The 16,136-nt window shown below is 35.2% G+C and overlaps 1 protein-coding gene across 1 annotated transcript; it reads right to left on the reverse strand.

Moving 5' to 3' along the window:
* Positions 1 to 8,372: 8,372 nt before the first annotated feature.
* Positions 8,373 to 15,866, reverse strand: LOC145558188 (uncharacterized). Its single transcript, XM_081619342.1, has 2 exons — positions 14,767 to 15,866; positions 8,373 to 8,766 (listed from the first exon to the last, which is right to left on the reverse strand). The coding sequence occupies exons 1-2, from the start codon at positions 15,862 to 15,864 to the stop codon at positions 8,713 to 8,715; spliced, it is 1,152 nt and encodes a 383-aa protein (XP_081475468.1). The 5' UTR covers positions 15,865 to 15,866; the 3' UTR covers positions 8,373 to 8,712.
* Between the last annotated feature and the right edge of the window lie 270 nt (positions 15,867 to 16,136).

A 16,136-nucleotide genomic window follows, 5' to 3' on the forward strand; every position in this document is an offset into this window, starting at 1 on the left:
CCGGCTTTCCACCTTGAGGACAAGGTGAAGGTAAAAGGGGGAGGTGATGTTATGGACCGAGTCAATGGGGTCAAAGGGAAAAGTCAGCCACCATGGGTGGTGTACACGAGGCGCAAAAAGGGGAGCAAGCAAGCACAACAACTAGGGGCAGCAGCAAGCACAAGCATTCTTATGCAACAAGACGAAACACATTAAGAAGAAGTAAAGGAAAGAAAGCAGCCAAGCTTCTACTATGTCTTTTTTTAGCTAAGTATCACATGTGTTAGCCTTAAGGTCACCTTTGACCATTAGCAATCTCTAGTATAAGTATGTAGTAGTGGTAAGAAGAAAGGCATCCAGAAATTGAGTGAACTCTTGTGAGATTTTTGACCTGATGTCACTAGAGAGATTGATAGCCTAAGCTATTGTAATATCCCTTAAGCCATTAACAATCAATACAAGCATTCAACTTTGCCTTCAATTCTTATTTCTTTCTTAATTACAACTTAGAGTATCTAAATACATAACAATAACATTCTTAATTGACAGTTCAAAATTTAATTGGACACATTATTGTGTTGTTAGTGTTGTACTATCCATCAGTAGAGGAAGTTATGTAAATTATGTTTGCAGATAAGCATGAAAACTTGATTACAAAAACTTGAGTCACGAAATCTTGAAAATGTGAAGGGACATGAAAATGTTGTAATGTTATGAGATCCATAATTTTTTTTTTTTTTTTTTTTTTGAAACAAATGAGATCCATAATATTAAAATGAATACTTTAATTTTTTTTTTCTTATAAAAAAAAACTAGAACATATGATCATATATTCATATAATAACTGGAATTTGTTGTATATGCCTACTGTTTAGTAAATGAAAAGTAGCTCATCACTGCATATCATTGCCTGCTCCCACGGCTTTAGATTGCTGAAAAGTCCAGAATTTACACTTTAGCTTTTAGTACACCTTTGTTTCTCCCAATTTGGGTTATTAGTTGGCAAGGGCGCAAGGCTACACATTTCTAGTTTTCTTTGTCTTCATTATCAGATTAATTGTGGCATGAAAGATCTTATGTATTTCCTTTTGCATGCTTGGCTTTTGCTTGTGGTCTTTTATAGATGTCTCAGATGTGATTTTATTAAGACTATGAACTTGTCTTTACGCAGAAAGAGGTGTGTTTCTGGAGATACTACTGATGAACACCAAACTGAAGATAAAAAGGTTAAGAAGAAAAGAAAGAATAGAAAAGAAACTGGAGCCTTAACCCTTTCAAGCCCAGCTAAAAATGAGACTGGCCCTCTGACAGAGACTGGTGGCAAAATAAATTGCAATACAAGGACAATATCAGGCGGCTTGATTGTTGAGGAACTTGAGGCTGGTGAAGAAGATGGAAAAGTGGCTTCCAGGGAAAAAAAAGGTACATATCCGGTATGTATTTGCAAACACATACCGGGGTATTTTTGTAAGTAATGTGAACTTTTCATAAGATAATAACGACACCATTAAGTGAATGAATTGTACCATTAGATGGTGTAATGGTATTATAATAGCTTTGATGGTATAAATATATCATGATATTTTTCTAGTAGTACAAATAGAGTTTTATGTACTAGGAAAATTACAAGGTACCAATGAGGTATTTAACAGTATCAATAAGACTCTAATGGTACTATGTATGCTACGAATGGTACACATAATATACCTTTGAATTTTAAAGTTGCACAGAAAAGACGAAGGTATGTACCCAGAATCACCCGACTAGTTGACATGAAAGCTTGGAAAAGGATGACTGGATAATTAAGAAGAAAATGATTCCAACAAAACAGAAAGAACCTTGCCTAAAGGGAAAAAACAGCCTATGCAAGGTGAGTCTAACTAAGAATTGTGCACCAAGCAAGAAGAAAATTTTGTCATATTTATGCCACTTTTCAATTGCATGATGGGGATCTTTCTCATGCTTATAATCACAATTTGAGCTATAACATTGATATAAAATAAAAATAAAAAAAATATAAAAATATAAAAAATATAAAACCTTCAACATGCAAAGGAACAATTTGAACTCGATAGAAAATCGGGATTTTAATATTAAATTTCCAAGTATATCTTTTCAATCAGATAACGCATGTTAAATAAGGAGCACAATAAATATTAAGAAACGAACCAATTCCCAGTGCATGGAATGCAAAACCGTTTGGTCTTGCACTTAGTGCACCTCACAACTCTCCCCTTGTCATTCCTCTGGCACTGATGACACATATCCGAATCAATCTTGATCCCCTGACAATAGAATACCAAAAACACGTCAAAAAAGGTATGTGGCTTTAGTTGGGGGGTAACTAGTACGGGGTAGTACATTTTCATCATACACATTATGTGGCTTTAGTTTTTTCTCCCGGATTGGAATAGGAGCTTTGGCATTCTTGCTAGCCTTTGTTAGCCTTCCCCCCAAAACATTATGTGCATCTTTCTCGATCTCTTTGTTCTTAGTGCCATTTTTACAAACACCCAGTGTACCATTCTCTAGCCTTTTCATAGCTGCAGGCTTCATAACCCATGGCTTATTATTATATAGAGGAAACCTCTGCTTGTTATTCTTCTTCTCAAGATGTTTCTTACACAGGGAGTGACCTTTGACCCTGCGTAATCTACACCTCCATGAATTCCCGTCATTTTTCGAACATCGTTCCTCATCCTTCATAATATACTCTGCTTGTTCTCCTTCACGGTCCCTATATATATTATTAATATTAATATTGTCATCATTCCCCTCCGATCTTTTTTCTACATTAGGTTCAGCTATACTATCTTCAGGCTTCTTGCCCATCCCCTTCCTGCCCTCATTCTTCCTCAGAGTCTCTTCTTTATCTTCTTCCTCTTCATCTACTTCTATCTCTTCTATTTCTTTTCCTTGGACATTTTCATTTTCTTCATATTCCTCTTCGACTTCTTCTTCTTCTTCTTCCTCTTCTTCTTCTTCTTCCTCCTCCTCCTCCTCTCCCTCATCAACTTCTTCTTCCACCTCTTCCTCATCGACTTCTTCCTCCTCTTCCTGTTCGACTTCTTCCTCTATGACTTCTTCCTTCTTCTCCTCCTCTCCTCCTCCTCCTTCTTCCTCCTCCTCTTCTCCTCCTCCTCCTCCTCCTCCTTCTTCCTCCTCCTCTTCCTCATCCTCCTCCTCTTCACTATCGATTTCTATACTGTCCTGAGGGATGCAACACAATTTTGTCTTACACTTGGTGCACCTAACCACTCTTTGCTTGTCAGTCTTCTGACAAAGACAGCACATGCTCGAATCAATTTCAAACCCTTTTCCTCCACCAGAACCTTTATCTTCTTCTCCTTTTTTACTCTTACTGAGATTCTCTTTTGGTTTCGCTGAGATTATGTTTTGAACAATTTTATATGTTAAATTTCTGGATTCCGAGGAAACTTTTTTCTCCGTCTCCGGAAATAAATATGATACAATTTGTTGATAACACATTCTACGTCCCTTGACTCACTACAATCACACCTCAATATTCTCTCACATTGTTGATCATCCCTTGGAACTTCCTCTCCTTTTCTTTTCTTACTACAATGAAACTTTTCTCCATGATCACCAACATTAACTTCCAAATTTTCGAATGTAACCAGACATTGAAGCAGAAAAAACGGAGAATTATTTAGGGTTTAAGAATCTGCAATCTAGTACCAGTAATAGCAGTGAGATTCTATAATATTTAAAATCATCACGTAGAGATTGTGTGGATTGTTGAAACATGCATGTATGGCTTAATGTTTTGAGTATGCGTGAAACTTATTCATGAAGGAGGTTCAATGAAATATGAAATACTTCTTCCACACTTTTACTCTGCCTATTTTAGTCTTTCCCTCGTAAAAAAAAAAAAAAAAATCTCTTTTTCTTTAAAAAAAAAAACACGAGGAAAATCTCATTAAATTAGTTAGACAAATTTTAAGATAATGAAGTTAGTTTAAGAGAATATTAATCAAATACTTCGTATAAAGTATGTGATAAGATTTAGTTGATTTAGAGTGTATAAAATATAATATTGAGGTAGGCAAAAAACCCTAGCCTCTCTTTCCTCTCTTCTCTCTCTAAAACCCTAGCCTCCATTGTTGAATTTTGGAGGGGCTTCCATCGATTTTTATCGGTGGAAAGCCCCAATTGTTTGTGTTTTGTGTGCTTTTTCTATTGTTTTAGGTTTATAATAATAATTCTTCCTCTTCTAGGAGGAATATTTCTCCCTCGAAAGACAGGGTTTTTCTTCTTCTTGAGGAAGATTTGGCTCCTTCGAAAGACCGGGTTTTTCTTCTCTCTTTTGAGGGAAGATTTGCTTTTTTATTTTATGGATTGCTATAGAGTTGTTTCATGGGTAAAAATTTGTGCGGGATCGAAAAAGAGGTTAATATGTCGATTACAATCTAGCGAATCAGACGGAAATTTTCTGCAGGGCTACAACAGATCGATAGACCCCCTCGCCAATGAAGGCTGTAAATCACAGCGATATGAAAGAGGGTATGAAGAATGTACGATTTGCAACAACGATCGTAGCTTTGCTTATGGAATGTTTTTATTTGATTCAATTATTATGTATTCATTAGATCTAAATCTCTTTGTAGATGTCGTATGACTTTATTTATGAATCAATTTTATTTCAAAAAAAAATATAATATTGAGGTTTTGGTTGATTATTTGAAAATTTAAATAACCTAAAATAAATTACAATTAAAATGATTTATATTTATACTTTTTTGAACATTCCTGCAGAGTAGCTTTAGCAAATTATTATACTAGATTTAAGTATTTAACTATTTAAGGCTTATGTTAATTTCTTTCTTTACAACAAGTATTGTAATAGATAATTCAATGATTATATTATGTAGCGTATAATACAATTTGAACCCTCTTATATAAACGAACTTTGTTTCTTAGATCAGGCCCGTCTCTTGGGCGGTTCTTTCTGAGCCTCAGAACAGGGCCCCCCAATATTTTCTACTTAGCACAGGGCCTCTTTATCTCCCAAGACGGCTCTGTCTTAAATAAATTGAGGTGGCTTTCATGTATAATGTTAATGTATAATAACTTTTGAATTTGGCTTTTATAAAACATTTTTCTAACCCAACAAGATTATGAATCGAGGTCCTTTCAGCGGTTTTCAAAGGGCCTAGGTCTTCTTGCTGCCCGGAATCATCTCATTTATGCCTTGCTCCATCCTTTATCATCATGCCTTACAATATCTTGCAGGGTCGTCTCGGGAGATTAAGAGGCCCTGTGCTAACTGCTAAGTAGAAAATTTAGGCCCCCTATTGTAACAAATATCATTCTCATCTAGTCATTTTAAATACAATGATAATTACAATAGTAGAATAACCAACAAAAATAATACCAAAAGTAGAGCATCAAAAAGAAAACATTTATAACCTGGATTTTAATTATGGATTGGAGAATCACCAACGTCTAAATTAAAGAACTTGTTTGCTTCCATTAGTATATTTTTCCCCCTTATGCAGTGGATTAAAACAAGGAAAATGTTATACATAGCCCTCAGGGCTACATATAAGCATTAAATATATACTTAAAAACCGTATAAATTTAGGAAATCATAAAAATATAAACACTAATTACATTGATTTGCGCGTGTTTTTGTCATAAATTCCTAATTTTATACAATTTTCAAGAGTATATTTAGCATTACCCTTAAAACAATTATATTGCGTGAGAAATAGTAGGTTTAGAGAGATTAATTAAAATACAAAATGACTACGAGTGGGTTATTTATGCCTATTCGCCTCTGTATAATATCAGAAAAATTGGTTGTTAAACACCATTATTTTGGATAGATTGTTTGAGAAGTTGAAATGTATAGTTTGAAAGACATAGATTATTGGATAGTTATTTCTTACTTGCTAGCTGGAAAAAAAATAAAATAAAAAAAAATCTACGGGAAGATGTGAATCACAATTAACAGAATTAATTGTATTTGGGGAAAAAGAGAATTAGAAGCAATTAAATCCATGAGAATTAGTAGTACTGCAGCCGGGATTTATGAGAAAACTAACCCTTTTTTTTTTTTTTTTAAGATTCAGTGATTTTTTTGGGGGCCCTGTTCTGAGGCTCAGAAAGAACCGCCCAAGAGACGGGCCTAATATTATCTTGTCATTCATGCCTTAATCTACCCTTTATCATCTTATCTTATCTTTGTCACCTCGTTTTGGCCTTGCATTGCCTTGGGTTTGTGTTGCCTTTGCTTTGGCATAAGACAAGGTAAGACGCTAGCTTGCTAAATATAGGTATTTTTATGCCTTGTCCTTATGCACATGTCTTATCATTGATTTTTTTTATTGAGTCGGAACATTGTATCATGAATTCATGAAAACATAAGCACCAATTAAAGTCAAATATTTCAAATCAAATCGGAAGGGGTTAATATTACTATGTATCTAATTTTATGTACATTTTGGAATTAAGTGGGTAATTCATATACAAAGTATCAACTATAATTGAAAGTAAGCACCAAATTGCATTCAATGAATAATGAAAATTTGATAGTGGTCCCACAATTAATTAAATAAATATTGACTTGCTAACAAGCTTATTAAGTTGAGTTGGAACTTGTTGAACTCGTCTTGCAAAGGTCTGAAGTTGAGTCAAGCTTTTGACGGAGTCAAGTACATATTGCTCGTGATCTCGATTACCACCCTCTAACCTAGACATTCCGAAATATCAGCACAATAATTTTGAGGATTTTCACACCAAGATTGCAAGGATCTATGTAAAAAATTAAATAAAGAGAATTTCCAATGACTAGTGCGTGTCTGGTGTCTCAATGACTTTATTGTCAGATAATAACTAATTAAGGTCTTGTTCACTTCCTTTTAAAAAAAAAAAATATATATATATATAGGTCTTGTTCACTTCACCTTTTTTTTTTTTTTTTTTTTGATAAATCACTTCACCTTATTCTTGTTGAACTTAAATTATATTTACTGAACTAAAATTATTTTTGAACTTAAATTATTTTTACGTAATTGGAATTATTTTTAATGATTATCTATTATATTTCTTCTTTACAATTACTAAATTTTACTAAATTGAAATTATTTTTACTGAATTGAAATTAGTTTTACTGAATATTTTTTTAAGGTGAAGTGAACAGGGCCTAACATTAATACACCATCAAACATCATAAATCTGTAAACAAAATCAAGACGTATTAAGAAAAATCTTTCAATTGCAAACTCCAATAATTTCTAGTTTGTTTCTATTCAATTAAGGTTTCTAGAATTTGGGGATTTTTCAAATTTTATTACTCCATTGGAAGTTAATTAATGGTTTTACATAGCCTATATATGCATCAAATAATAAGCAAACTTGTTAGTCTATTACTCTATTTGAAGTAAAATGCTCATAAATGAATTTATTTTCAAATAATATCTATTCTTAAAATTCCTTTAATTCATACAAACCCTAACTTTGAAGATTCAAAATTTAAGATACATACATGCAAAACTCCAATTAAGCATAATTGTCAACCAATTTGAAGTCAACTGCTCATAAATGTGTCCAATTATCCCAAATTATATCAATTTTTGAGACCCCCAAAATCATATTAAAACCTAACTTATGATGTTAGAATTTAGAATTCATACAACGCCTTGATACTCATTCAATCAACTCCAATTAAGCGTAAATGTTAACTGAATTTGATGTTAATTGCTCATTAATGACCCCAAATTTTCTAGATTATATCAATTTAAAATTTTCCCAAATTCTTATGAACCCTAACTTTAGAACATTCAAATTTAAAATCCATAGTATAGATTGCGCTGATTCTGCTTTGATCAACTCCAATCAGGTCGAAATTACATGCAATTAATTCGCACTTACTTAAATTGCATATTTAGTCGGAAGAAATTTGCCCTTACCTTAATTGCATATTTAGTTGGAAGAGATTTGAGTTTTGAGAGAGATTGTTAAGGGGGTTATTCTCAAATTGACATAAACAAAAGGGGGTAAGTATATAAATAAAACAATTAATTTTTAAAGAGAAGCTAAAATGTGTACAAGACCCATATTCTTGAAAATTTCTTTCCGATCACCCAAAATTGATATGCAATGTTGTCATGCTTGATTTGTATTATTAGCTCTTAAAAGATCCAACCACTTATGTTAGTGTATGAAATATGTCAAAACACTTTATAGCTTATATAGTTAGTGTTATGCAAGAGCATATGGAAATTCTAATCATACATTGTGGATGTTCCACCCAACAATATCTATATCTCGATTTTGATAATGTTTTTTCATTTCAGACCTTCATCCTAAATTACTCAAAAGTATAATCTGAATACTTTCAGATTTATTAGCTGCAAAGCCAAAAACACTTGAATAATCAAGATATAGAAGTACAATAAGTAGAAAAAAACTACAAATAGTATGTCCTTAACCTTAAGAAAGAGTTAAAGCGTCAAATCCTGTTTGTTTCCAAAATGACTCAACAGAACCGCTTGCTTGAACATTAGAACATTCTAGCATTTAGGAAACTATCGCGACTAAGCACAGACGACTAAATGCAATAGTAAATTAGTAATGCATACATACATACAATCATAGTAAGTTACTTCCATAAATAAGATGAGCCCAACATCTTCATCTTTCCATAATAAGTTACTCCAAATGTTTTCTTGTAATTCAAGGAAGCTTTGGTCGTCTATCTCTGCTTTCTCATGCTTCCTCTTCTATTTTCTTTTCTTGAGATACTTTAGCATCAAAATCAATCTGTGAACACCAAAGAAATTTTATTAATATAGAAAAGGATACATTAATAGTAAGAGAGGAATGTCAATCTGTGAACACCAAATAAATTTTATTTATATAGAAAAAGATACATTTATAATAAGGGAGGAATGTATAGATCATAATCAGATCTAGTCTAATCAATGACAACAGAAACAAGTGGATAAAAGAAAATAAAAACACTTCTATTGTGTCACCATCAGATATTATGTAGAATTTGCAGTTTTCTACTTCGTACATCAAGCCAGTTAAAAATATCAAATCTAGTTTAGAATGTGTAACTAGAATTTGCACTTGATGGTTTACATTTACTTTTGGATCAAAGTTTTTAGGTTACCCATGTTATGAGAGAAGGAGACCCATGCAAGAGGAGAGTAATTGACAATTTTTTTTCGTTTTTTACATTACAAAATCTTGGCTAAAAAGAAAACGCAAGTTATCAAGTGGGATGGAGTAAAATGTAAACTATCAAGTGGAACGAAGGGAATCCCTTTTTTTTTTTGGGGGGGGGGGGGGCAAATAAATAAAAATAAATGCTCGACTTTAAGAGGGAGATCCTCTACCTCCCTAGCTATTCATCCTTTGCATGGACTTACTATCTCAACATTAACTTGGACACAATGAAACAACTCTCATAACCAAATCATAGTGGGAGTTCTCAGCAATTTAGATTTGGTAGTCATGTTTGGTGAACTGTTCTCATCCATTTTATTTCATTCTTTCCCCTCATAACAATTAATCCTCCTTGTTTGTGGACCATATGAATAAATATCGTTCTTCCGTTAACTATTATTTGCAACATATACTATAATGGATGCTTTCTTTTTATGTGCAACAATTTTTTTCCAAATATAACAAGTTTGTTCCAGCAAATTGACCAGAATACCCTTACTCAAAACTTTATAACCTCAACTACATACTAAAAACATAATTAATTACAAACTAATCTGAGCAAGTCCGAGTTCAGCTTGATGGTGCTGTTAACCTGAGCAAGTCCGAGTTCAACTTGAAAAGCTCGCAAACAAGCTAGAGTTGTTTTTTTGTGGCCCTTGTACTACTAAATAGTAAATACTAGTTTATTATACTTCTAGCTATGAAATTCATGTTTTTTGTGGCCCTTGTACTATTCACTACATACAACGCACACTACCTTTAAATTTCGAACTACCACTTTACTAACTTAAAATACACCGAGGAATGATACACATGTACACATAGTCAGGCTGTTTAGAATTCATAGTAATAGAGAAATTAAAGAGATTTTATATCCGGACTTCCATTTTGCCCTCTTTACATAAACAAATGAACAAACAAGCATCCACAAACCAAACACTCAGCAACTTTCTCAAGAGCTACAGCATACTTCGTAAATGAATACCCCCCTCCTCCCTCTTAACCCAAGGAAAATGAATAGCCAGAATAAATTTGCAACAAGGTCGAAACACTGAAATCACCCCAGGCCAGCCAACATATACTCTACACTCTACGGTATTCTTTCCAGAATAAACTTAGTCAAAGAACTACAAGCTGTAAATAAAATTCCAATTGTCCATGAATAATCATATCCTTCACTCCAATTTTCTCAATGTCTACAGAAATGACATTATGACAAACATTTAAAAATAAAGAGCTCCATTTGAAATATGCAACACAGTGTTTAACCGCACCTTTTTCAATCAACTAAAATAACTCCTTGCATAAAACTCATATCAATAATTTCACAAAACGAAACAAATTAAGGATGCTGCAATCCCTCCCAAATGAACAACTCTACATCTCTGCAATAAATTAAGATTGCATTGAAAATTTCAGGAGACAATCTGTACCTTCCAATTAGACAAGCAATTCACCTGGTTTCATAAGCAATCACATGTATGATAACATATAACTATTATAAGTAGATATCATATCTGATTAGTGTTATAAGTTTATGGTATTGATTTTATGTAATTGGATTGCAATTCAAGTTAAAATGTGGTTTGATATGATGTGATGTTATGGTTTGATGTATAATTTTACAATCAAAACACCAACTTGCATCATGTACGTTGTATTGTTTCCTGTTTTTCCTTCTCTTTTTTCCTTACTGTAAATATATGCAAAACCATTCTTTAGTCTTATATGTCGATGTATGCATGTATGTATGAATTTAAAAGATTTTTTTTTCCTTAGGTATGGGACATAGCAATCATTGATTCTGGCTTGGAGAGATTTTATGATTTAGATCTGACAACCATGATAGGAGCATTGGGAGTTGAGGTTTTTTATGTGTGTGTGTGCAGAGAGGGGGGAGGGGGATGAAAACACACACACACACAATCAAGAACACTAAGATACTGCGGCTCTTGTACTCGATTTTCACAAAATCAAATTCAATATACATAGCTTCTGCCCCAGCTCCACTGGGAATGACTTTCTTTCTTCCCTCCCAAATTCCATTAGTTGTTTTCCTAATGTCTATGGCGGAATATATTGGGAGCCTGATCAAAGTCAATGAAATCTACATCTACATAGTTTCTGCCCCACCTCCACCGGGAATGACTAGCTTTTCTTCCCTCCCAAACATTCTCATTACATGTTTTCTTATGTCTAAAACGGTGAGCCTGATCAAAGTCAATGAAATCTACATCTACATAGTTTCTGCCCCACCTCCATCGAGAATGACTAGCTTTTCTTCCCTCTCAAACATTCTCATTACATGTTTTCTTATGTCTAAAACAGTATATACTGGGAGCTGAGATGAAATTTTCATCTTAACTACAGCAGGAAGCTTAGATCCTCCTTCACTATTTAATTGGGTGACGCACTGACCTGATCTCCCCTCCTCCCGAAAAAATTGAAGAAAGGACGAACAGCAATGAAATCAACCCAACCCCCATTCCTCCTAACCCCCTCCTTTTGTTGCTTCCAACTTGGAAAAGGACACTGTTGTAGATTGTTTGGCCGAGCAAGTTGAAACTTGAACAGGCACTAAATGAAGGTGGGGTGAAACTGGGGGCAATAATAATGGGAGTCATGTAGTGTGGCAACACGGCAGTAATTGGAGACTATTTAGAACAAGGTAGATTTACACAGCAAACTCTATGAGTATAGAAAGAGGACTGTAATAGACCATGTCATACCACCAGTGGTCCACACCTACTCCAGAAGAAGACAAGGCAGCAGACCCACTAAGGAGTGTGGCACTCACCACAACACACAGGCAGCAGATCCTAAGAGTAGTCATCACCCAGAGAATGATGAGAAAAGACAGCTGGAGAAAGAGACAAACTTAGCAGCCAATTAGGGCATCCTTTTGCTTAAGTTGTATATATAAGAGAGGGGGGGGGGGGGGGGGAGGTGAGGAACGGCAGGCATTGTATTGAGTAGATTTCTGGAATGTGGTAAGCTAAACTCACTAAGGAGATTGATAGGCTAAACCTATTGCTGTAAAAACCTTTTGCTTGTGAATGAAAGCTGCCATCTTTCTTCCCTAAATTTGTTGTTCCATTGTTTACTTGGTTGTGTGTGTGTGTATGACTATATTTGTGAATCCACTACAAAGACTAGTTTAACAGTGTTGGTGTGGCCACCTAAGTGTAATTTTCCCTTTTTAATATATAGAAAATAATAATATTATATAGATATGCAAAGTGAAGAAACAAATGAGAACCAAATTCACTAGCTATCCTCACATAACACAAACCCGTACCTTAACAAGGGTTTTGGGCCTCTAGTTTCTGTGAAAGATTTAGCGCATCATAGAGCTCAGGAAAAAGGGAGAAGGCCTCAGAAGACAGGGGAGGGATTTCGAACAATAAAACCTTGAAGGATAAAAAAAACCTTCACTTTCTCACATCCTCGGTCCATGAGAAAGGCTGTGATCATATCCACCTTCCACTTGATCAGAGGCCCATGACAATTTTGGTTGAAGACACAAACCAGTGCTACGTTCAGGGTTGACAGCACAAACATGCAAAAGAGCAAAACAAAGAAGCACTTGCTTGAAACCAAGGCATCCTTCCAATATCTAGCCTTACTCCTATTTCCCACTTTAAAGAAGTCAAAAGAAGGAAACACTATGAAGCTTAGAGATGAACTTCCAAGGAGCAGAGTGACTGATAGTGAAGAAACTATTTATGCTGACTATAATATGTTAGGTGTTTTTTTTTTTTTTTTTTTTTTTTTTTTTTTTTTTTTTTTTTTTTTTGCTTTCTTGTACAGGTTGCTTTGTACAGCTTTTGTTTCTTTGGTCTTTTAGTTCAACCCTAGGTTCTTGTTGATATATACAATGTATATTGCTGTAATAGTGCTTATCCAATTTTGTAACATTTTGAAATCAATGTAATAAAAAAAGAATCAGTTCTCGGAGAGGGATTCCAAGAACAAAACATAAAATTCAGACTTGATTTTCTTCATAGTATCAGAGTGTGTTTATTCAACCTGATCTTCTCAGATCGTTAGTCCTGAATCAGTAAAAATATTAAATCTTTCTTCATGGCTGGAGGTGAAACAACTCCTCTTAATCCTTATACTGACCCTCTTTTCATTGCTGTCAATGAGAGTGCTGGAAGCCTGGAACAGCTTTAGGCAGCATTCTCTTTGACGGAAATAGTTTTCTAAATTGGAGCAGAAGCATTAAAATAGCTCTTGGAGCAAAGAACAAACTTGCCTTTCTGGAAGCCGTGGAAGGTAAGCATGCAAAACCAACTCAAGGAGATGAAATTCATAAATGGACAAGATATGGCCAAACAAACGCTCCGCAACTTTTTCAACTTAAAAAGGAATTGTGTGAGCTACAACAGAACAACCTCAGTGTGAGTGAATATTATTGTAAGCTGAAATATCTTTGGGATCAAAATTCTGAGCTTGAAGAAATTCCTGAATGTACATGAGGTGCAATGTCCAAATGTACATGTGATGTTGTGAAAAAGGTACTTGATATGAAAGGAAAGAACAAATTGATTAAGTTCATTCTGGGATTGAATTTTGGTTATGACCAGATGAAGACTAATTTCTTGAGTTTGGAAAACTCCTTTTGAGAAGCTCATGAAGAAAGAACCCCAAGTATGATCACTTGAGGGTGATAGGAAGCCTTTGTTATGCAAGTGGTACTAGAGAGCCACAAGATAATTTTGCTGCAAGAGGAATCAGGTGTGTTTTGGTCGGATATCCTTATGGACAGAAGGGGTATAAATTGTTAGATATGGAAAATAACAAAATTTTAGAGAGCATGGATGTAAAGTTTGAAAAGAACATTTTTCCTTTTCTGATAAGGAAAGGAGAAGATGATATAGTGAACACTTTGAAGAGAACAGATCATGAAGTTGAAGCTCAGGTTGATATCCGTCAAGAAACCGAAAAAAAAAAATATGAATTTCTTCAGGAAAATGAACATAGGGATGGAGAACATAATAATGCAAAGATTGCTCACCAACAAGGAGAAACAGAAGTAGTGATTGAGAATGCTGAGAATGTTATAGAAAAAAGAACAGGAGACTAGAAAGTGAACCTCAATGGCTCAAGGATTATGTGGTGGAAATACCAATGAAGAGAAAACAGGAAGATAACCAGCAACATCTTCCTTGATATGTACCAGAATTGATGAGTCAAGTTTATACTCTTCAGAGTACATTGCCTCCCAACCAAAGAAAGCCTCTCATGATCTTTTTAATTCTTTGCACCCCTATGAATACTAGCTTCAATATCAAGTCAAAATCCAGAAAAATCTCAATTGATACAATTTTGAAGAGAGGTCTATAAACCTCTATTAATATGGTTACTTTCACAGCTGAAACAACCTCTAAAGACTCAATCTTTATGACCATGACCAATTAAAGTAATGATTTTTGAGGGAAATTGTAAAGCTAACCCATTTATCCCATAGACAAATAAAAAATTTGAATTCCATAATTGTATATCGAAATTGGTAGAGCATAATAAAAGCATAAGTTATAGGTATAAAACATATGAATAAGAAGCAGCAAAGGATAGGGAACTGACAGAATGGAGGGTAGTGTGAAAAGTATAACACCCATGGAGGGAGCCAAAGCTGGAGTAGGTGGATTGGAAGAGGTAATCAGCAGAATACAACAAGTCTGTTGATATGGAACCCTCAATCTCCCGGAAAACCCGAATAGAAAAAAAGCGGCGATTCTGATCAAGCATTCCAAAATGGAGGGGGAGCCCTGGTTCAGGTAAAGAGCCAGTGACTACTGTGAAGAAATAGGAGTCCCCAAGGTGGCAAAACCCATGTGTGCTGCCACTACCACCAAATCTAGGGAAACGGAATAGTAGTTGCTCATCCTCTTCTGTTATCCTCTGGCGCACCACCCCGGCACCTAGCTTGGCGAGACCATAGTAGGTGTCACCAATTAGAATGCGACCGGGCCTATGGCGGCGAAGTTGTGGAAAATTTGCATCATTGGAATCAATCCCTGCCCAATCCCCCCATTGGTACGAGTCGAGATTGAAGGAGAGCAGAACCCCAGATCCGCCCTGACCGAGAAACCGGCCATACAAGTACACCTTCCGGCCAACAACCACTGGGGAGGAAACCCAAATGGTGGGGGTGGTGACAGGTGGGTCATCAAGGATTGTCCACTCGTTGGTGGTGGGATCAAACACCTCGAAAAAACGAAACGACGAGGAGGGTAAGTCGGTGGGTTTAAGGCGGGTGCAGCTAATCAGATTTGGACCACCGCAACTGCCAAGAATGAACAATTTTCCGTCTGCAGTGAAAGCCACCGGGGTAGGCTTACCTGTATTCATCCCCACTTTTAGTTTCTGTAACTTGTGGTTTTCTACATCAAACACATACACATCGGGAGGATAAATCTCCGACTCTGAACCCACCGAGTCTGAACAACAAGGTGAACGCTCGCGCTCTCCGCCCAAGATGTAAAGCCTGGAACCCAGTTTCGCACAGGCCATCACTAGAGGGTATTCTGAGACAGGGAATTCAATGATTGGCTCAATTCTTCTTTGGTCGGAAGGTTTTTTCTCATCGCATTCACGATTACAGAGGTCTATGGGGATGCCGAATAAGGTGTGAGCCATGTTGCTTCCAAAATGAGTCATAAATAAGTAGACGCTCTTCATATTCAGAGGAAATACTTGAAAGAGAGAGGCGAACAATCGCAGCAAATCAATGGTTTGTTAAGAAGAAGAGTTTTTTAAAGAAGAAGAGTACAGAGTACAGAGTACAGAGTACGGAGTACTTCGTAAACCCCTAAATTTATAATATTATCAATAAAAAGGAAAAATTACTTAGGATTAATATTTTTAAAACACTACAATCGGATTATATCACCTAAGATTAATTTTTTTAAAGCGCTACGTAGGATGACATAAAGGGGAGTTTTTTCCCGGAT

Source organism: Chenopodium album, chromosome 9 (genome assembly GCF_948465745.1).
Source record: "Chenopodium album chromosome 9, dcCheAlbu1.1, whole genome shotgun sequence".
NCBI lineage: Eukaryota > Viridiplantae > Streptophyta > Magnoliopsida > Caryophyllales > Amaranthaceae > Chenopodium > Chenopodium album.